The 19,329-nt window shown below is 53.8% G+C and overlaps 8 protein-coding genes across 8 annotated transcripts; 5 read left to right on the top strand and 3 right to left on the bottom strand.

The window, feature by feature from the left end:
• Positions 1–638: 638 nt before the first annotated feature.
• On the top strand, positions 639–1,749 carry BDV59DRAFT_204020 (putative S-adenosylmethionine-dependent methyltransferase; the record flags this gene model as incomplete). Its single annotated transcript, XM_073694360.1, has 2 exons — positions 639–697; positions 852–1,749. The coding sequence occupies 2 exons, from the start codon at positions 639–641 to the stop codon at positions 1,747–1,749; spliced, it is 957 nt and encodes a 318-aa protein (XP_073545521.1).
• A 75-nt stretch (positions 1,750–1,824) lies between these two features.
• BDV59DRAFT_76751 (putative nicotinamide N-methyltransferase) lies at positions 1,825–3,330 on the bottom strand. The gene is made up of 2 exons (XM_073697071.1): positions 2,507–3,330; positions 1,825–2,435 (listed from the first exon to the last, which is right to left on the bottom strand). Exons 1-2 carry the CDS (start codon positions 2,985–2,987, stop codon positions 1,894–1,896), a joined length of 1,023 nt encoding a protein of 340 aa, XP_073545520.1. The 5' UTR covers positions 2,988–3,330; the 3' UTR covers positions 1,825–1,893.
• Positions 3,331–3,346: 16 nt separating this feature from the next.
• BDV59DRAFT_183581 (uncharacterized protein) lies at positions 3,347–3,966 on the bottom strand. Its single transcript, XM_073690558.1, has one exon. The coding sequence runs from the start codon at positions 3,804–3,806 to the stop codon at positions 3,486–3,488; it is 321 nt and encodes a 106-aa protein (XP_073545519.1). The 5' UTR covers positions 3,807–3,966; the 3' UTR covers positions 3,347–3,485.
• Positions 3,967–4,551: 585 nt separating this feature from the next.
• On the top strand, positions 4,552–7,182 carry BDV59DRAFT_183577 (putative C2H2 finger domain protein). Its single transcript, XM_073690557.1, has 4 exons — positions 4,552–4,747; positions 4,847–4,931; positions 5,006–5,541; positions 5,721–7,182. Exons 2-4 carry the CDS (start codon positions 4,917–4,919, stop codon positions 6,553–6,555), a joined length of 1,386 nt encoding a protein of 461 aa, XP_073545518.1. The 5' UTR covers positions 4,552–4,747; positions 4,847–4,916; the 3' UTR covers positions 6,556–7,182.
• Positions 7,183–9,454: 2,272 nt separating this feature from the next.
• Positions 9,455–10,450, top strand: pam18 (putative mitochondrial DnaJ chaperone (Tim14)). The gene is made up of 4 exons (XM_073690556.1): positions 9,455–9,539; positions 9,611–9,684; positions 9,753–9,806; positions 9,883–10,450. Exons 1-4 carry the CDS (start codon positions 9,489–9,491, stop codon positions 10,019–10,021), a joined length of 318 nt encoding a protein of 105 aa, XP_073545517.1. The 5' UTR covers positions 9,455–9,488; the 3' UTR covers positions 10,022–10,450.
• A 100-nt stretch (positions 10,451–10,550) lies between these two features.
• atrR (transcription factor atrR) lies at positions 10,551–14,547 on the top strand. The gene is made up of 7 exons (XM_073690555.1): positions 10,551–11,333; positions 11,399–11,526; positions 11,591–11,973; positions 12,029–12,525; positions 12,583–12,758; positions 12,811–13,374; positions 13,434–14,547. Exons 1-7 carry the CDS (start codon positions 11,133–11,135, stop codon positions 14,158–14,160), a joined length of 2,676 nt encoding a protein of 891 aa, XP_073545516.1. The 5' UTR covers positions 10,551–11,132; the 3' UTR covers positions 14,161–14,547.
• A 130-nt stretch (positions 14,548–14,677) lies between these two features.
• Positions 14,678–17,828, top strand: BDV59DRAFT_183569 (ATP-dependent metallopeptidase FtsH/Yme1/Tma family protein). The gene is made up of 2 exons (XM_073690554.1): positions 14,678–16,711; positions 16,768–17,828. Exons 1-2 carry the CDS (start codon positions 14,848–14,850, stop codon positions 17,556–17,558), a joined length of 2,655 nt encoding a protein of 884 aa, XP_073545515.1. The 5' UTR covers positions 14,678–14,847; the 3' UTR covers positions 17,559–17,828.
• Positions 17,829–17,831: 3 nt separating this feature from the next.
• Positions 17,832–19,302, bottom strand: BDV59DRAFT_76654 (DUF1295 domain protein). The gene is made up of 2 exons (XM_073697070.1): positions 18,903–19,302; positions 17,832–18,843 (listed from the first exon to the last, which is right to left on the bottom strand). The coding sequence occupies exons 1-2, from the start codon at positions 19,272–19,274 to the stop codon at positions 18,106–18,108; spliced, it is 1,110 nt and encodes a 369-aa protein (XP_073545514.1). The 5' UTR covers positions 19,275–19,302; the 3' UTR covers positions 17,832–18,105.
• Between the last annotated feature and the right edge of the window lie 27 nt (positions 19,303–19,329).

Genomic DNA, 19,329 nt, shown 5'->3' with positions numbered 1-19,329 from the left:
TGATTGGAATGGATTTCCTTTCTTTCAATCTGTTGCTTTCTTTCTGATTTTCAATTATGAACTGATGACCAAAGCGGGCTTTGTTGTCGTTATTTTCATTCTCGCCTATTTCTTTGTCAGAAGAGCCCGATATCACATCGCAGGCTCTGGTTGACATATTGCATCCTTTCTGACCCACGGCGTTTCCGGAGTTCAAAAGGGATAAAGGGCAATGACATCTGCGCCTGGTAACTTGTAATACTATCTATGGTGGTTGTTTATTGCTTTTGGCCCGTGTTTAGACACCTTCGTTGTACTGCATTTCCAGTCACATTCGCTTCCACTGTGTCTTACTTTCACTCTTTGTCATTTTATTATATCAGCCTGTGGTGCACATATCACAGGAACGGCGGAATACCCATTGGACTACTTGATCTGAATAAGGAGTTGTTTCCATTGCATTGTGAGTCTGTAGAAGTCAGCACCTACCAAGTAGTATCCATCCCTGGTAGATCTCGCGCCAGTTGGTTGCGGGCCGACGGTCCACCGCTGGCTCGCCGAGTCCGACGGGGGCAACGTACCGAATCCAACATACACACTGCATCTTCGCGGGAGAAACCCCCACAGGAACACAGAGGCCCATTCTCGGGACTGAGAAGATGGCCGAGGACAGTCATCCGACGTATCTGTCACCCAGCGAGCTGGGCACAAAGGACTAGTACGTGGTCAAAGATTTTCACCTCCCCCGCTGCGCTACCCCTCTGCGGAGAAAGAAAGCATCGCGCACGCTGCGCAGAGAACCGCACCGACTATCAACCCCCCCGACCATCTCTTCAAAAATGCCCCAGCTAATCACCACCCCGCTCGCACAGCTGGGAGGCCTTCTACGCCAGGACCCTCACGCACATCGGCTCGAAGCGCAGCGCCGCCCCGCCAACACCATCTCCGTCCCGGCCCGCCAAAGACCATGACAGCGACAGCAACAGCGACAGTGACGAATCCGTCGACGACGACGACGACCCCGGCACGTCGTGGTTCTCCGAACACAACGCCCCGGACAAAGTGCTCCAGTTCCTCACCGACGAGGCGTTCCCGCTCGCGCCCTGCCACCACGCCCGCCCCAGCATCCTCGACCTGGGCACCGGCAACGGCAGCATGCTCGCCCTGCTGCGCACGCGCGGCGGCTTCGCCGGCCCCATGGTCGGCGTGGACTACTCGCCGCGGAGCGTCGAGCTGGCGCGCGAGCTGCAGCGGCTGAAGATCCACTCCGCGTATTTGGCGGATGAGGATGGGGATGCGGAGGAGGCCGTCGACACCGATATCCGGTTCGAGGAGTGGGATATCCTCCACGCGACGGATGCCCTGTCGGATGCGGCCAGCGCCGGCAACGCCCCGTCTCTCGATTGGTTCCCGTATACGCAGGGCGGGTTTGACATCGTGCTGGATAAGGGCACGTTCGACGCCGTGTCGCTGTCCGATGAGGTGGTGGAGGAGGAAACGGAGGACGCCGCGGCAGCGCCGAAGAGGGCCGTACGCCGCCGCGTGTGTGAGCGCTACCCGGGCATTGCGCGGCGGCTGGTGCGGCCCGGGGGGTTTGTGGTGGTGACGAGCTGCAATTGGACGGAGGAGGAGCTCGTCGCGTGGTTCACGCGCGCAGAGGACGGGGTGCAGGATCGGCTGGCTGTCTGGGGGAGGGTGGAGTATCCGCGGTTTCGGTTTGGGGGGAAAGAAGGGCAGGGGGTGTGTACGGTGTGTTTCCAGCGGGTGTAGATCGAGGTCTACTGACTGCTGTGGCCGGGAGGGAGGAGGGGTGGGGGTCGGTTGGCTAAGTCTCATATATTCATCATTCATGACATGCCACGTCTATCTATCAGTTCTATGCAATTCTATATACACGGTCCGGTAGGGGAAACGTTACTCCCCTCTTCGCTTGAGCAGGGCGACGACGCACCAGCGGCGGCGGTTCTCCGGGCCCTCGCCGTCGCGCGTGGGCACCCAGTCGCGGCGGATTTCGGCCCCGTCGTCCGTGGTCGAGATGAGGTCTCGTTCGTGGATGCGCTCGATCTCCAGCCCGCTCTGCACGGCCGTCTCGAAGAACCACGCCACGATCGTGCGCCCGGTGTGGAAGCCCGCCACGACCCAGATCTTTCCGCCCGGCGCGAGGAACCAGTCCATCGTGCGCACGAGGTTCTCATGCTGCGACCGCATCCAGTAACAATCGGCTGCGATGATCCGGCTGAAGGCGCCCTTGTGCGCGGCGGCCCACGGGTCGGACTCTAGCGTGCCCCATTCGTGCGGCTGGCGCGTGACCGTCGTCGTCGTGGGCGGGATGTTGCGCAGGTTGTGTGCCATGTTGAAGTCGATTGCGCCGGCGAAGGCGGGCGAGGACGGGTGGTCGGTGATGGTGACGGCGGTGGCTCCGGCAAGACCGCAGATGACGGAGGGTAATGCCGCGCCTGGGAGGCAGGCAGGCGATACGGTTAGACAAATACAGGCAATGCGGGTCGTTGCGGAGGGGTTAGCTCACCGGCGCCTAATTCTAACACGCTCTCCCCCTTGACCGTCCACATGGCCGTGTCGGCGTCCAGCTGCCCGAGCGCCGAGAGCGTTTCGGCCTTCTCGACCCCCTCTGCCACTACCATGGCTGCGCTCCAGAGGAAGTGGGCGAAGAGCCGTCGGCCCTCGTCGACTTGATTCGGCTTGCCGTCTTCGCGGGGCAGACCGGCGGCGATCTCCTGCGAGCGGTTCTCGCTCTGGCTGGGATAGGAGGGCACCATGATTTCGAGGTTGCCGTATCGGGGCGAGCTGTAGAGGAGGCGTTGGCCAGGATTGCCGTGGAAGGAGGGAGCGTCATCTGGGAAGAGATGAGGCAGAAAGGCGGAGAAGAGGTCCTCGGGGTCTTCGTTGATCGGGGCGTCCTCGTCCTGGAACTCTGGCAGAGGGGCAGAGGGGACGGACTCGGGCGGTTGATGGCGGCGGGGGAGGGGACGAAGGCGGGAATGAAGCATCTTTGGGGGGCTGTCGTTTGAGACAGTTCGGCTATATGGTCTCCCACGGTGGAATCTGTCTTGCACTGGATCAAGGGGATCTTCCAGGCGGAGGGGGTTGTTGATAGTCCATGATATTTTTTTTTTGGTATGCAGAACTTGAGGCCAATGGGATGGTTGGGCGCCGATTGGTGGAGGGTGGAGGCGGTGGGACAATCTGCCGGCGGAAACCTTCCGCCTGGAAGGGATCACATGACAGGGGGAGACGATAAGACTGGACGGTGGATTCTTTCAGGAGACAAAGGATCCGGAGGATTAAGTAAGGAAATTATTATTTATAGATAAGGAGCGGATCAGCAACAAAGAAAATGACAGCGATCCCATTGTCTGTTCCCAGCCAGTGGGGACGCCCGGCATGCTGTGCTACGGAGGAGCGAATTCTTGCGCAAGACCAAATTGGCCCCCCTCCCACGAGAGGTCGGAGGAATGCTGCCAAGGGCCAGTTTAGCTTCCATCACTTCAGGGACGGTCCAATTTTCCGGACTGGTCAGGGACCCGTGGTAAAGGACAATACGGCCACATACAGGCCTTTACCCCAAGCGGACGACCGTCCCAGGGACCGACCGCAGCCGACGCTGAGTCCTCGGACGTGGAGGGAGCGGATCTACGACTTCCGGGCGATGTGATAGGCAGTGGAGGTCCGATGACTTGCCTTAGCGGGAGTGGGTAGGGTGGTAGTGCTGCGACACCTGATAAGGCGCTTGGATCAGAGAGAATCGAGACGACTGCACGGACATCAGCTGGAGAGGGATTGGTGACCGTACGGTACGGTATGGTCATTAATTGGGTGTTGTCTGGGGGCGGATGACATCATGTGCCCACCAGTTGGGGGAATCCAGGGCCCTAGACCGGTCGATGTCCGCGTGTCAGTATGTATTGTCTTGCTGCCTCTACCTACTAGCTAGTACCTACCAGGTACCTGTAGCAATGCCTAGTTGAGTAGATGAAGGATACTAAGTAGGGACGAGAGGGTAGTGAAGATTTTATCAAATAGGGAAAAAAAAAACATAAATAGATACATTCATTGCATACCCATAGTAAGATACCATCACATCATCAGGCTGACCTGTGGTCAGTTGCCCCCGGTGGAGCCGCCTGATATCACAGCCCTCTCAGCCCTTAGTCAGGAACCAACAACTTCAGGAGATTACTTCCAGCCCATCTTCTTTGTCGTCTCAATTCTTTGTCCGTCCGATGCTGTCAACTTTCCAGAATCTCCATCTCCCCCAGTCAAATCTCCTGACGGTCATCTCCCCCTCCTGCGGACTCCTCTCGGCGATCACCACCCCCGCATTACTGTGAATCCATTTCGGTCGACTAGCGAACCCAAAGGGCCCCGCCAGGACAGCGGGAGACTCCATCCATACGGCGGTGTATTTACCATACAGTCCACCATCCATTCCTCGTGCCAGGCTCCCGTTCGGTCCAGCCAGTCCAGTCATCCATCCAAATAATCGCTCGCTGTCAGTCCATCCAGACTCTCTTTCTCTCTCTTTTCTCCTCTTTCTTCTAACTTTCTCCTCTTTTTTTTTTTTTTTTTTTTTCCTCGTCTTCTTTTTTTTTCTTCCCTCCTTCTTACACTTCTCTTCAACTTGACAAGATCTCTCCTTCTTCTCCTTCATCCCCTCAATCCCTCAATCCAACATCCCTCTTTCCAATTCCTCCGCCTCCCTCTCAATTGCATTGCCCCGAACCTTGTCAGCTCCCTCCGCTTTCCCAAGGTATGTCCCGTTCACTGCCTCTTATGAAATCCCTCTTTTCCTTCTTCTCTATCTTCTCTTCAATTCTTCCCAATCTCCCCTACTAATTCTCTCCCCCAGTCATACTCAGTATCCTTGCGCAAGGGACTCCCTGGGATCCGATTGCCTCCCCAGAGTCCACGTACTCATCATGGCTTCGTTCAAAGTATGACTGCTCCTGCTTTTGCCTTCCGGCATTTTCCCTCCACCAATACTAACCCGTTCGGTTGCAACCTACAGGAACTCTCCCTCTCTCGTCCCCTCCCTCACTCTAACCCTCGCCACCATTCGCACTCCATCTCGCTGGGCGCCGTAAACCCCAACCATCGAGTGACTCGACGGAAGAGTGTGACCACCGCGGCCGCCGCCAACGCCGCCGCCGCCGCCGTCGCTGCCTCCATGAAAGACGGTGCCGGAGAGTCGACCGGAGTCCCCATGCCCGCCCTCCGTCGTGGGAGTCGCAAAGGCCTGGAGTCCAGCTCGGTCGGAGCCCACTCCGGCTTCGGCTCCTACCTCTCACGGAGTATGAACAGCCCCCACCAGGAGCCTCCGATCGCTCGCAAGGCCTCTCCGAATCACTCGCAAGACGGTTCGGCCGCCTCGGCCGCAGAAGAAAATAATTCGTCCAACAAGCCCGTCACCACCAAGAACCGAAACCGTCGCGCCAGCGAGGGTTCCCACCTGATCAAGGGCGAAGGAAAGCGGGCCGCTCCCGAACTGCGCTGCGATCGTTGTGGGAAAGGGTATAAACATGGCAGTTGTTTGTCCAAGCATATGTGTGTTCTCTCCCCCCATCAGCCATCCGGTTATCTGGCTCCATCGGGAGGAGAATGCGCCATGTTGGCTCTGCTTCGGTCGCCTTCGTGGTCATCCAGTTCCCCTGATTGCCCAGCTGTCTCCTCTACCCTCTCCTCGTACGTCGCAGTCGGTTGACGTCTTGTCTCTGCTTTTTTAGGTGGGAGCACGACCCTGCGTGGGCGATTACCTCCAAACTGTTGATCTCCAAGCACCAGCAAGTCCAGCTGCTCGAGGCCGCCTCGGTCTTGGTCAACATGAACCAGGACGGCCCTGAGGCGGATTCCGAGGTGTCATCAGCCTCCCCCGACGCCTCCTCCGAGGTGCGAGATGGCCTCAGCTCGGCGGAAACCACTCCCCCGCCCATGGATGAGGATGATGACGATGATGACGACGACGAAATGCTGATCGAGCCTGCAACGGGGGCTAAACGATACAGCGTCGGCAACATCTCGGCCCATTTCTCTCACTCCTACCAATCCGGTCCGTCGAGCTCTTTCACCGGTAGCGCCCCATGGGCATCCCCCGCGTTCTCCCACTTCCGCCACTCGAGCATCGACACCCGACCGTCGACTGCAGAGGCCAAGCTGCACGAGGATGACGAGGCTGACCTGGCCGCCGCCATTGGTCTCTGCAACTTTGGAACTCCCCGAACGAGGCCGGTTCCCATGTCCCCCAGCGTGCCCCCCGTGCCTCCATTGCCCAGCCGCTTCTTGGATCAGAACCACTCGGCTACCAACCACAGCCAGAGTCTCGATCAGTCCAAGACCAAGGGACCCGCTGACACAGCTTTCCTGGGCTCCAGCGCGAACCTCTTCCCGTCCCTCTCCTACAATCCATCTCTGTCCTATAAGGTGTCGGATGAGCGAGAAGCGAGGATGGGAGACGCCGACCGTGCCACCCGGCAGACGCGCAATGCAGATGTGGACTTTGGAAACCGTCCCGCTGCGGCCGACGACGATGACGATGGAGTGTTCGGTCGTATGGAGGAATAGATAATCACTTGTGTGCTCATTTATTCCCTCCCCCTTTCTCCCTCCTAATCCTCCATTTGTCCTCTTCGCCCTCCTTCCGGCCCTCCCCCTCCGACCGGATGTTCTTCTGCTATGTTGCAGAACCCACCTGATGATATGTATGAGCTTGTGCGCACTTTTTGCGATCGTTGACGTGATTTGGTTAGTTGTGCTTGGAGTTAAACACCCCTTTTGCGTGTGTGATGATTTTCAGGGATTGTACCACTCAACGGTGCCTCTGCAATGTTGGGCCCCTGACTGCATGATGGAATCTACCGGATTCTCCGCATTTTCCCTCTGATTTTCCCTTTTTGTTGTCGTTCACTGGTCTCTTTTCACCACCCATTTTGTTATGTTCAAATCCCCCGTGTACCATTCCCCTGGCATCATACCTCTCCGCCGGACATGGCATGTGCATTTTCCTATTATCTATAAAGACTCACTTGCATCGCCCTCGGGCCCTTTTTCCTTCGTGTACACAGATCCCGATGGGATGAACTGAATAAATTTATCGGACAATCAATTTATCCACAAACTTACACGGTGCTCCGTACTTCATAATGTCTTGTTCTATCTCGAAATCGGCTCCAACTCTCATCGGACATGTTCACTTGATTGCAAGTCCCTTTCGTACCGCTCCCCCCGAAGCGACAAATAAAGACAAAAAATAATAATCGGATTCACGAAACTTTCCACCTTGGTTGTCAACTGACAACTCAGAATCTAACAGGAGTCTACTACAATCTGAAGCCATACCGACCACACTTATCTCGTCACAACAAACTTCCTTCCGCTCCCACACGCCAGAATCCATGGGAGAAAAGCAGTCATCTTTGCCCTGTCCCCCGTCCTTACATACCTCGTTTTCGCCACACCCATTCGCCTTTACGGGCAAAAGCCTATAAAGCCCGGCAGCTCCTTGTATTTTGCACTCATATAGGGTATTTGCTTCGTCGTTCTTGGACGGTCTAACTGTGAACAGTTATTAAGGCGAACATTTATTAGTATCGGATGCATACGACCATGCTTCTCAAGTGTACTTTTAGACTACTTCTGACTTTTGTACTGCGTAGATGCTCTATGTATCCTTCCCTAGCTGCGAACCTATTCAAGGCTAACACATTCCAGCATACCTAACCATGCATATGCCATTAAGACACCTTCGTATTATCTTTTCAATACGTCGATCGGCGGAGACTATTTGTTTACGTGTTCATCTCGGAGGCATGTTCCCCTTCCCTCCTTCTATCATCTGGTATTTCCGACTAGTGGAAATTGCTTCTGTCGATTGCCTCGTCTGTCGTGTACATCATCTGAATAAGACCTGCATCCTCCTCTCCGGTTGGATGAATTCTTCGGTCCTGAATGATCCTTCCGGCATGGCATCTGTAGCTTAGACCGAAGGTTCCGGAGGAGAGGTACCATCGGAATGGAGTCCTGCATCGTGTGACGATATGATTCGTTCTCGGGAGCTTTGATCTGGTAGATCGACGGGATTCTTTCCAGATCTTGGGCCGTCCGACATGTCATCATCGTGGTAGCGGCCTTGCAAGTGTGCCTTGTCCGGTGCGAGGGAGATAGGTTCTATCGAGGTGCTTTTCTCTCGGGAATCTAGTGTGGCCAACCAGGCTAGTATTTAATAATTGCTAGATAAAAGGTTTTTTTTACTATTCTTTGCGGTATTCTCGTAATAGTTTATTTTATTTTGTTTTTTTTTTTTTTAATTTTATTTTATTTTTTTTTTCCACCTTCTTTCCCAACATATTAATTCCCGTGTTCTCGCACTGAATAGGAACTACACACCAAGCAGATGCGGTCGGTCGACTGCAGTCCTCGCCATCTCCTTGCATAATGCTAGTGCTTGCCTCTGTGCTCGCTTGGACGTTTCCCTCTGGTCTCAGGTTCGAAGCCACCGAAACTCCCCTGCTCCATCCACTTCCCGCTGTTGTTGTTACTGCTGCTGCTGCTGTGGGCCGATGAAAACGGCGTCCAAACCAACCACAAAGACCTCTGAATGCGTTTTGGCTCGGGGTCAAGGTTAAGTAGATGTAGGCCAAAGTAGCCCCCGTACCATGTTGGCTTGCTTCGAAACCGTTGCGCGCTCCTATCCTGTGGAGACCACTTTATCTCTCTACTTCGCAGTAGATACGGCGCTCCTTGGTGCTATTTGCTCGTTTGAGGAACCAGATTTGCCGTATATTAAGAAGCAGGGCGTCTGGAAGGGAAAGCAGCAGGCGTCAGCCAGCGGCGCGAGGCCTTCACGCTGAGCTCCTTCATGGCGGTGTTGCGTCTGGGAGAATGCTGGAGGATGGACCCATACTGAGAAAGGCGATCCCATTAATGGGACAACCATTCTGCGCTGGTGAGGCCCACATTCAGAACTCAAGGTCAGCAGGCTCTGCATGAAGTTGGATTGTAGATTTTGGTGACAAGAAGTGAGGGATAAGCGGGGGGTTAAAAGAGCAATATTGACAAGTGAATGACATTGAGGTGAATCTATGGCTGTCTTTTAAGTGAAATATTATTCACTTTCCTCGGTACTCTATACGTGCATTGTCCTAATCCATAAATCTATATTGTTGTAGTCACGGGCTCTATAGTGTATTGATAGACACGAAGTTCTCATATTACAGTCCAGTAGAGTATGTAGTTGGGGGAGCCAGTGTATAGCCCATAGCTACCAATATGTTGACTCAAAATAAAAATTAAAATCCAAAATGAATCTCAAATATCGTCGATAAAAACCATGGAGTACTTCGAAAAGCTGGAGAAACGCAGAGAAACGATGGAAAGCCGCTAAACCCAACGGGGAATCGGCGGCGCCGCTCCGAATTTTTATCTCGACCGCCGTCCATCGGACTGTTTGACTCTTCCACCCTCAACCCTCTCCACATCGCAACATCTCTGGTGCAAAGATGGCTTCCACTCTGGCTATTGGTCTCGGTATCGCCACCACGGCCTTCTTGGTAAGATAGCAATCTCCCCGATTCCCCTATCTGTTGCGTCGCCTGTCGACTAACCCTTCCGCTCGGCTCAGGGTCGCGCTGGCCTCGTCGCTTTCCGCCGCTACCGGGGAGGCGTGAACAGCATGGGAAAGGCATTCTACAAAGGGTCCGTGACATCTAAATGAGAAGACTCAACTGTGTCGCGTTTGGAAGTGATTGTTGACACCCTGGCAGAGGATTCGAACCCCGGATGAACCGTCGCGAAGCCGCCCTGATTCTGGAACTCCCGTACGATTCCCCTTCACCCGGCCGAACACTACGCCTACGGTCTTATTGTTCTGGCGATATCTAACCGACTGCGTAGGGAACGCACGCTCAACAAGGACAAGGTTCGCAAGAAGCACCGTCAGCTCATGCTTCTCAACCACCCTGATCGCGGTGGAAGTCCCTACCTGGCTACCAAAATCAACGAAGCCAAGGAATTCCTCGACAAGCACACTTGAGGCTTGAAAAGGATTCCGTCCTAGGGACACCGTTAAGAACTCGGTGGATCTGGACGGGAAAGGATGGCACATTGCACGCCATCGATTGTATAAGAAAATATTGTCTGTATATTTAGGTGCATAGCGTGGCGTTGGTGGGATTTTCGAAGACAAGATAGTATTCTTTTTCTTCGGGCTCCTGAGGGAGACTTGTATTTTGATATATCCAAAGAGAGATCGCCGCTCCTGATTCTGATGCCATAAGACATTCCTGCGAACATGGTCAGTTTGAAATGCAGTATTATCTATCCATCACAAAAAGAAAGGCAAATAAAGTAGGTGATGTAATGTAATCCGGGAATATTCCAAGGTGATCTCCTCGATTCCACCAGCGGGATCAGGGGTCCAGCACCGTCGTTCCTGGTCGGAAGTGGCCGCACCCGACTGTCGGCAGACGGGCACTCACTGAAAGAAAGGAAAAGGAACGTGACAAACGGGCGGGACGAGCTGCTCGGGAATCGGGGTTAGCGGGTTCCGTCCGCCCTATACGACGGGGGATACGGAGTTAGTCAACTAGAAACTAGGTTTAGTTAGTTTGTGTCAGTCTTGGTGGCAGAAAGGCAGCATCGTTTGTTTCCTCCTCCATGGGCCCTTCAAGGTTAAGATCCGACACTCTCTCCCCTCTTTTCGCTTACATCAGGGAGGTCGAATGTCTCTCTCTCTGAAGTTGGTCGTCTCGGTCGTCTTCCCGTCTCTGAACCTCAAGTCGCCACGTGCCTCCTAATCGGGGAACCCAAGTTGAGTAAGCCGGTCGTCATTGAGTAACATTATCGATTGAAATTCTCCCCTCTTCATTATTCATTGTTCACCTTGCTGTCTGCCCTCCGCCCCCCCTAGACCGACCAGTCTTGTTCTCCACCGACGAAACAGACGTCGTTTGCCTTCTCACTATAGTCCCTCCTTTGCGGGAACCGGCGGAAATCTCCATCGTCCGGGTTCGAACGTTTCTGGTGGACGGACCCCGCACCCTCTCACTGCACTATCGCGCTCGACACATTACCCGCTTGGGTCTGAGACTCCACTCCCTTCGTGCGAACGCTTCCTCCGACATCCCACTGCGTCACATCCCGCCATGGATGGTATGGGGGAAGCTCCTGACGGCATGGGCTTCGACATGCCCATGCTGATGAACCAACAGCCCCATCTTTTCGGCGCCTATGGCCACGACGGCTCCCCCATGTCGGCGATGCTCCCGAATCCTACCTTTGAGAACGAGCCCGCAATGGGCGCGACTGAGGACAATAATGACGCAAAACGAAGGCGGATCGCCAGGGTGAGTGGCGCCTACCGCATAGTGCAAGTTGGCAAGCCGCGGACTGATTCTTAATCCCAATACAGGCTTGCGATATGTGCCGGAAAAAGAAGATCAAGTGCGATGGGAAAATGCCCAAATGTTCACACTGTATGAATTACAAGACGGAGTGTGTTTTCACGCAAGTCGAGAAAAAGCGCAACCCGCCCAAAGGGTACGTGACGGCCTGTTAAACGAGCTGTGATCTTGACTCCCTCTTTAGCGCTAACGGCGAGCAGAGCGAAATATATCGAAGGTCTGGAAAATAGGCTGGGGAGGATGGAGTCGTTGCTGCGACTTTCCGGTCTCCTGTCAGAAGATGACGGGGGCAAAACTGACCTGGGGACGCTGGAGAAACGCCTCGCAGACCGATCGTTGGCCGGTGGAGGAGGCTCGAATGCCACAAAGAGTCCAAATCGATTTAATGTTCCGGCCTCGGCTGCACCATCGCAACAGAACACCGCATCCCATCATTCGACCCCCCGGATGGATTCTCACTCCAGCCCGCGGACTGCTGCGACTTCACCCGACTCGCCCAAGGAATCCGAAAACGAGGTGGAAGGTCTATCAGATATGATGTGCTCCCTCGTCACAAATAACTGTGGAGAGACGCGGTATATCGGTATGGATACAGAAGCGGGTTGCCGGTTGTGGGACAGACTGACATTGAATGATAGGGTCATCCTCGGGATTCTCCATATTCTCGCCCAAAGGGATCCAATGGGTTAACGAGAAGACCGGCGACACATCGTTCCAAGATATGATATCCTCAGCTTACGTCGACGATAACAAGTGGATGTATTGGAAGCCCGAGATCTTCAGCGACATATTCGCGCGTCGTGTTTTCAAACCGTTGCCGCCAAAAGAAGAAGCACTATCGCTTTTCCGGGATTTCTTCGAAAACTTCAACTGCATGTTCCCATTATTCCACGAGCCGACATTCATGCATTTGGTGGAGCGCCAGTATTCCCGAGATCCATATGAGGGGTCAGGCTGGTGGGCCAGTATCAACGTCGTCCTTGCTATCTCCCACAGACTGCGAGTCATGAGTAATCTGGTCCCTCATGAAGAAGACAAGAAAGCGTGGCTTTACCTTAAGAACGCCATGGGAGTCCTAACTGAACTCACGATGAGAAACACAGATCTTCTAAGCGTTCAAGCGCTGCTGGGCATGGTAAGTCACTCAGGTTTGTGAAAGATCACACGGGCGATATATCTAATTCCTTCACAGTCTCTCTTTTTGCAAGGAACGCCGAATCCGCAGCCGTCCTTTTTCCTCGTCGCTGCAGCCATCAGACTGTCGCACAGCATTGGCCTCCATAAGCGAGGCTCTGGCTTTGGGTTGAACCCGGTAGAAGTTGAGCAACGGAAACGAGTCTTCTGGATTGCCTACCTACTTGATAAAGAGTGAGTTGAGTGCCGTCCGCGTTGTCACTTTGGTCATTCTGACACCATGCAGTATCTGCCTGCGTTCTGGTCGACCTCCTGTGCAAGACGATGATGACATGAATGTCGAGCTACCGAGTGATAATCCGCCGGATAACATTGGCAATGTTCCGCTTTCTGACGGAAAGAGTAAATTTAACTTATTCCGAACGATGTGCCAGTTTGCTACAATCGAAAGTCGCGTGTACAAACGGCTCTACTCCGCCAAAGCGTCCAAGCAATCTGACGGTGAACTGCTAAACACGATCGGTGAGCTCGACAAGGATCTCGAGGAATGGAAAGATAACATCCCTCTTGACTTCCGGCCGGAGCATGAAATCAAGGCTACCCACACCCCACTCATTCTGCACGTTGTTGTTCTTCACTTTGCCTACTACAATTGTCTAACCACAATCCACCGCATGTCGGTGCACCACGGTTATTGGACAAGTCGACTTTCCAATTACGCAATCCAAGGACTCAACGCCAGACCGCTGAATCCAAGGGTTTTCCTGTCGGCTGTGCTCTGTGTTACTGCTGCTAGAGCGTCCATCAACTTGATCAAATACATTCCACGGGGTGACTTTGCTTGTGTCTGGTAAGTACTGCTGGTAAAATGAGCATGCGGGGTTGCGGCAGTGCGCTAATCCTGTCTAGGTTGATACTATACTATCCGGTCTCAGCGCTTGTCACTTTATTCGCCAATATCCTTCAAAATCCAAATGATGCCCGAGCTCGATCAGATGTCAAATTGATGAATGTTGTCGTCAACTTTCTCTCGACTCTCGTCTCCGACGAATCCAATGGCAGTATCAAGCGTATGCTTGGCCTCTGCGGTGAATTCGAAAGAATCGCGCAGGTCGTATTAGATAAAGCGGAGCGTGAGTCTCATTCCAAGAAGAAGCGCAAGACAAGCCCCGAGGAACCGCGGAACCTGCAGCAAACTACACCGGAGGAGAACCTTACACCATCTCCGACTACCACGAAACCGACAAATCCACCGCCTACTTCTGCGCCATTCCCGTCGTCCGTATACCCAGGTGGCTTAGGTGGCAATGGCTCGAATATGTCAAATAACGCAAGGTCGTTCGGCACAGACCAAACGGCCCCCGTCACCAGCGGTCTTGCCGGCAACATGAACACCATGCCTGGTCTCGGACAAGAGTTCCAGGAGATGCTTAGTCCTCACGCCCTCGATGGCGTAGGCTTCGGTCACCAAACACCATTCCCTACATCTAGCGATAACCCTTTGACATCCTTCCAACAGCCCTTTGTTCCCCAGGATCTTTGGCAGATGCCCATGACGATCGAATGGGACTGGGCTGATATGTCGTCTAACTTCCCTGTGTTTGGAGCGGAGGCCCCCCCTCAAAATGAACCGTGATCACGACGAAATGATAACATGGTGAATGGATATACGTGCAGAGTACCTGACATGCCATCCGCGGAGCCGGATTGGACACTCGCTACTTGTCGATTTATTGGGTTTTCGCCTTGCAAATGTCTTCATTGTTAAGGGATACACGGCGTTCGGAAAGAATGATGACAATTTAAGAAGCGCCGCCACTCCACTTCATATGTATCTTTTATTATCTCCCTCAATTTCACCTTATGTTTCGATTTCTCTACGTCATCTTGCGAGGGTTTCAGATTTCTAGGCCTCACCACCAGTACCAATGGACATAATCGTTATGGCTGTATTTAGAGAATGAACAAAACCACTCCCATCTTGGACATTAAAGACTCCAAATCTCCGTGTCGTCCATCTTCCTATACTGCTTACTACCTACGTCAGTACATCTACCGAGTTCGTTCAGGTTCGGAGGATGATGACTCAGCCGTCGGACGGAAGAGAAAAATCCCAGGCCGAGCGGGTGGCAGAGGAACCTCCGACACTGCAAGTCGCCGACAGTCATACAGCTCCCCAAGAGCTTTCAACCCCCCGCCCCTTCCTGCAATCCCCGATCCGACGAGGGTGTCTATGGCTTCGGCAGTCTACCATCACTCCTGACTCCGAATATATACACCCTTTTACCCCTTTCCCCGGCCTCTAGGCCCACCGTCCTCGACCATGGCCACCCTACTCCGGCGGCCAGGCAACCTCGCTCGATACTCGAGGAGAGCCGGAGAATCGATCTATCGCGGAGCGCCATTGTCAGCGCACCTCCGCCAGTCCAGACTATCTTCCCTAATTACAGCGCGCCATGTCCGGGCTTTTGCTACTCAGCCCCCCAACGACCCGAAACCCCCGAACAAGAAAGACCCGAACCAACCGCCGGGTCAAGGATCAGGCCCTAAGAACGATGGCGGTAAGCCTGAAGACGGCAAAGAGCCGGAATCGCCACAGTCCAAGCTCAGTCCGGAAGAGCAGGAGCAGGTGGATAAATTCATAAAGCATCTGAAAGAGCGGGTGCCCGTTTCGCAACATCAGATGCTGGATGACGTGCGGACAATTATGATGAACGAGGGCTTGCCGCCGGAAGTCCGGGATTTTATTAAGCAGCACATGCAAGCCGGGAGACCCGCCTCGTTGATGGACTATGTGAATTTGACCCGCTACATGTCGAAACACCTGAACGACTATGCCAGTAAGCTAAACGACCTGGAGACGAAGAGGAAGCAGGAGAAGTCGGAAGACGGCAAAGAACAGCAGCAACAGCAGCAAGGACAACGGCAACAGGATGGTCAGCAGAAGGGCGGAGATGGGAACAAGCCCCCGAACTTCCGGGTGTTCGAGTTCCGGTTCGACCCAGCTGGGTTCTTGATCAGCTCCCTGGTAACCTACTACATCTACCGCAGCTTCTTCCCTGGCGAAACAAGCAAGGAGATTACGTGGCAGGAGTTCAGGGCGAACTTCTTCGACAAGGGCCTGGTGGAGAAGTTGACCGTCATCAACAGCAACCGCGTCCGCGTCGAACTGCACCGCGATGCCTTGGCTCGCATCTACCCTGACTCACCCGCCAACCAGCCAATGTTCCATTACTACTTCAGCATCGGATCCGTGGAGAGCTTCGAGCGTCGCCTGGATGAAGCACAGGATGAGCTGGCGATCCCCAGTGCCGAGCGTATCCCTGTGGCCTACGTCGAGGAGGTACCCTGGGGCTCCACTCTCCTTTCCTTCGCTCCTACTTTGCTGCTGATTGGATCTGTCTTCTGGCTATCAAGACGTGCTGCTGGCGGTGCAGGTGGCCAGAGTGGAATCTTCGGTATCGGAAAGAGTCGCGCCAAGCGTTTCAACCATGAAACCGACATCAAGATCAAGTTCTCTGACGTCGCTGGCATGGATGAAGCCAAGGTTGAGATCATGGAGTTTGTCAGTTTCCTGAAGCACCCGGAAAAGTTCCAGAAGCTTGGTGCTAAGATCCCTCGTGGTGCCATTCTGTCGGGTCCCCCTGGTACCGGTAAGACATTGCTGGCCAAGGCAACGGCTGGTGAGTCTGGCGTGCCTTTCTTCAGCGTCAGTGGTTCGGAATTCGTCGAGATGTTCGTCGGTGTCGGCCCTTCGCGTGTGCGTGATCTGTTCGCCAACGCCCGCAAGAACACGCCTTGTATCATCTTCATTGACGAAATCGATGCCATCGGTAAATCCAGAGCAAAGCAGAGCTTTGGCGGAGGTAACGATGAGCGTGAGAGCACACTCAACCAGATTTTGACTGAGATGGACGGTTTCAACACTTCGGATCAGGTGGTCGTCCTGGCCGGTACGAACAGACCCGACGTTCTTGACAAGGCCCTGATGCGTCCGGGACGTTTCGATCGACACATCGCTATCGACAGACCCACGATGGATGGCCGCAAGCAAATCTTCCGCGTCCACTTGAAGAAGATTGTCACTAAGGAGGACATGGAATATCTTACCGGTCGACTTGCTGCTCTGACTCCCGGCTTTGCTGGTGCTGACATTGCGAACTGCGTGAATGAGGCCGCGCTAGTTGGTACGTTTAATCTACATCGTCTTCCTCTTTGACTTCATAGCTAACCTTTATCAAAGCGGCCCGTGAGAACGCGGAAACGGTCACCATGAAGCACTTCGAGCAAGCTATCGAGCGTGTTATCGGCGGTCTGGAGAAGAAGTCCCTTGTGCTTTCGCCTGAGGAGAAGCGCACCGTTGCCTACCACGAGGCTGGACACGCCATCTGTGGCTGGTATTTCCGCTGGGCCGATCCGTTACTCAAGGTTTCCATCATTCCTCGCGGCCAGGGCGCCTTGGGTTACGCCCAGTATCTGCCCGCGGGCGGTGATACGTACTTGATGAACGTGAACCAACTGATGGACCGTATGGCCATGACTCTGGGAGGACGTGTCAGCGAGGAGCTGCATTTCGACACCGTCACCAGTGGAGCTAGCGATGACTTCAACAAGGTCACCCGGATGGCGACTGCCATGGTGACCAAGTTCGGCATGTCCCCCAAGCTGAGATACATCTACTACGAAGAAGACCCGCAGCAACAACTTCACAAGCCATTCTCCGAGGACACGGCCCGCGACATCGACTCCGAGGTCCGCCGTATCGTCGACGAGGCGTACAAGCAGTGCCACACTCTCCTCACCGAGAAGAGGAAGGAGGTCGGTATTGTCGCTGAGGAGCTCCTGGCCAAGGAGGTCCTCAGTCGTGACGACATGATCCGTCTTCTGGGCCCTCGGCCTTGGCCCGAGTCCGGAGAATTCGCCAAGTACTTCGACGGTGCCGGAGGGAGCACAATTGCACCCCCCGAGCCCGCAGGGACGCCAGATGAAACCGAAGGCAAAGATGGAAGAGATCAGACGCCATATCCGACATAGACAAATTGCATTGCAAAAACACCAGAATTCTTACGGTTGATGAGGGGACATATCTTGGGGTTTTGTATTTATTGATCCGGAAGCATCTCCTTTCTTCTTCACCTTGATTTACTTTTTTCCTTATTCTCCTCTTTCTTTTGTTGCGTTCATAAATTTTAGGATCTAGGTACCTGTTCTCCCTTCTCCTTCGTCTTCTCCCCTTCCCTCTACCTCTTCTCTACCTCTTACTTGCATCTTGCCGTCGTCATATTGAAGGAGCATCCAGTGTACTCTATTGTATAGTAGGTAGTTTTTTACTGATATTATATCCTGTATAGTTCCATCCCACTGTTTAGGAAGACGAGAGTAATGGGCAGTATCCTCAGATAGTATTCCCACTCGGTCGTATAACCTAGAATAACTGGAAGTTGAAACGAAAACGACTCCAGAATAGCCAGACAACTAAAATCCTATATGTCAAATATGTACGTCAATGCGCAGAAAAAGACCCAAACCCGGTATCATATAACCAACAAAGATTTACAACATATACCGATTCACCACGTCTTCACTGGCTTTTCTTCGCGGCAGTCTGGTCGACATCGTCGGCGTTCTTAACACGCTGAGACTTCTTCTTGCCGCTTCCCTTGTACTTGGGCTTTACCGAAAACCGCGGGATGAAGCGTCCAACACGTGCCTGATACTCGCGGTATTCAGGGTACTTCTTAGCGCTGATCGCCTCGGTGAGACGAACGCTGCCCTGGAAAATGAGGAGGTAACCGAGAACGCCGAGGCCGGTCCACTGCAGATAGTTCTCGGTGCGGTAGCAGTTCCACAAGTAGAGAGTGAGCCAGATAGCTTGCTCGGCGACAAAGTTGGGATGACGGGAGAGAGACCACAGGCCACTGACCGCGAAGCCGCGCTCCAGGTCCTCGGGAGTAAACTGGTTCTTGTACTGGTTGGAGATGCGCGCCGTCTTTTGGTATTCGTGCTTGGCGCAGTGGAAATGCCACTGTTGCTGGTCGGCGAAGTATTCGATGATCAGGAAGAAGAAGGCGACGCGAGAGAAGATCAGGTCGGGCAGCTCAAACGACTTCATCTGCGGGAGGCGCGAAAGAAGGAGGAAGTTGTATGCGGGCGCCGAGACGAGCAGCAGGATCAGGGACTGCGTCAGGGAGATGAATACGATGTTGAAAAGGAAGAATATGAACCGGTTGTTGATTTTGGAGCGCACAACTGCCCAGCGGTAGTCCTCGGAACCGATCTTGTAGCCTCCCTTGCGCCAGTAGTTGAACGTGAGGCGAACCTAAGCCGTAGTCAGTTTGCATGTCGTTTCTAGGTGGAAAGAGTGCATATCAAACTTACACTCCAGAGAAGAGCGATCACAGCGATGGTGTCCAAGGCCTCAGTGCGCAGACCCGACATGCGGGCCCAAGCGGCGAAATGGACATTGTAGACTGCGGGAAGGATACTCCAAAAGCGATCCACTTGAGACCAGTTGCGGTTGAGTTCCGAGAAGACAAGAAAGAATACGGATAGCGCTAGGCAGAGCCCGAGCGCTGAGACAAAAGGGTTCGTGGAGAGGTAGATCTCCTTCAGGCCTTGCACATCTTTCGCTGCCGCGACAACCTGGAGTCTTTCGGGCAGAGTCGTCAGCTGCGGAAGAAACGGGAGGACTGTTTGGTTAAACGAGATGCAGTCCCCGATGGACTTGATATCAGGGAGCGGGAGCGCCATGATTGATGGAGATGCGGGGAGGTGCGGTTGTCGGGAGGGAGAAGAAGTTGGGTAG

This window comes from Aspergillus ambiguus (genome assembly GCF_047715705.1).
Source record: "Aspergillus ambiguus strain CBS 117.58 unplaced genomic scaffold BDV59scaffold_29, whole genome shotgun sequence".
In the NCBI taxonomy this organism is placed as follows: Eukaryota; Fungi; Ascomycota; class Eurotiomycetes; order Eurotiales; family Aspergillaceae; genus Aspergillus; species Aspergillus ambiguus.
Note: the sequence above shows the minus strand (reverse complement) of the source record. Positions and strands in the feature narration are given on the sequence as shown.

Bases quoted from the DNA above. Each gene is read 5' to 3' on its own strand.
- BDV59DRAFT_76751 (XM_073697071.1), bottom strand. From the start codon at position 2,987: ATGCTTCATTCCCGCCTTCGTCCCCTCCCCCGCCGCCATCAACCGCCC. The intron at 2,436-2,506 runs GTGAGCTAACCC...CCTGCCTCCCAG, and splicing joins CGTGTTAGAATTAGGCGCCG to GCGCGGCATTACCCTCCGTC.
- BDV59DRAFT_183581 (XM_073690558.1), bottom strand. From the start codon at position 3,806: ATGACCATACCGTACCGTACGGTCACCAATCCCTCTCCAGCTGATGTC.
- BDV59DRAFT_183577 (XM_073690557.1), top strand. The intron at 5,542-5,720 runs GTGTGTTCTCTC...CTGCTTTTTTAG, and splicing joins AGTTGTTTGTCCAAGCATAT to GTGGGAGCACGACCCTGCGT.
- pam18 (XM_073690556.1), top strand. From the start codon at position 9,489: ATGGCTTCCACTCTGGCTATTGGTCTCGGTATCGCCACCACGGCCTTC. The intron at 9,540-9,610 runs GTAAGATAGCAA...CGCTCGGCTCAG, and splicing joins TCGCCACCACGGCCTTCTTG to GGTCGCGCTGGCCTCGTCGC. The intron at 9,807-9,882 runs GTACGATTCCCC...CCGACTGCGTAG, and splicing joins GCCCTGATTCTGGAACTCCC to GGAACGCACGCTCAACAAGG.
- atrR (XM_073690555.1), top strand. From the start codon at position 11,133: ATGGATGGTATGGGGGAAGCTCCTGACGGCATGGGCTTCGACATGCCC. The intron at 11,527-11,590 runs GTACGTGACGGC...AACGGCGAGCAG, and splicing joins AAGCGCAACCCGCCCAAAGG to AGCGAAATATATCGAAGGTC. The intron at 11,974-12,028 runs GTATGGATACAG...ATTGAATGATAG, and splicing joins TGGAGAGACGCGGTATATCG to GGTCATCCTCGGGATTCTCC.
- BDV59DRAFT_183569 (XM_073690554.1), top strand. From the start codon at position 14,848: ATGGCCACCCTACTCCGGCGGCCAGGCAACCTCGCTCGATACTCGAGG. The intron at 16,712-16,767 runs GTACGTTTAATC...CCTTTATCAAAG, and splicing joins GAATGAGGCCGCGCTAGTTG to CGGCCCGTGAGAACGCGGAA.
- BDV59DRAFT_76654 (XM_073697070.1), bottom strand. From the start codon at position 19,274: ATGGCGCTCCCGCTCCCTGATATCAAGTCCATCGGGGACTGCATCTCG. The intron at 18,844-18,902 runs GTAAGTTTGATA...ACTACGGCTTAG, and splicing joins TGATCGCTCTTCTCTGGAGT to GTTCGCCTCACGTTCAACTA.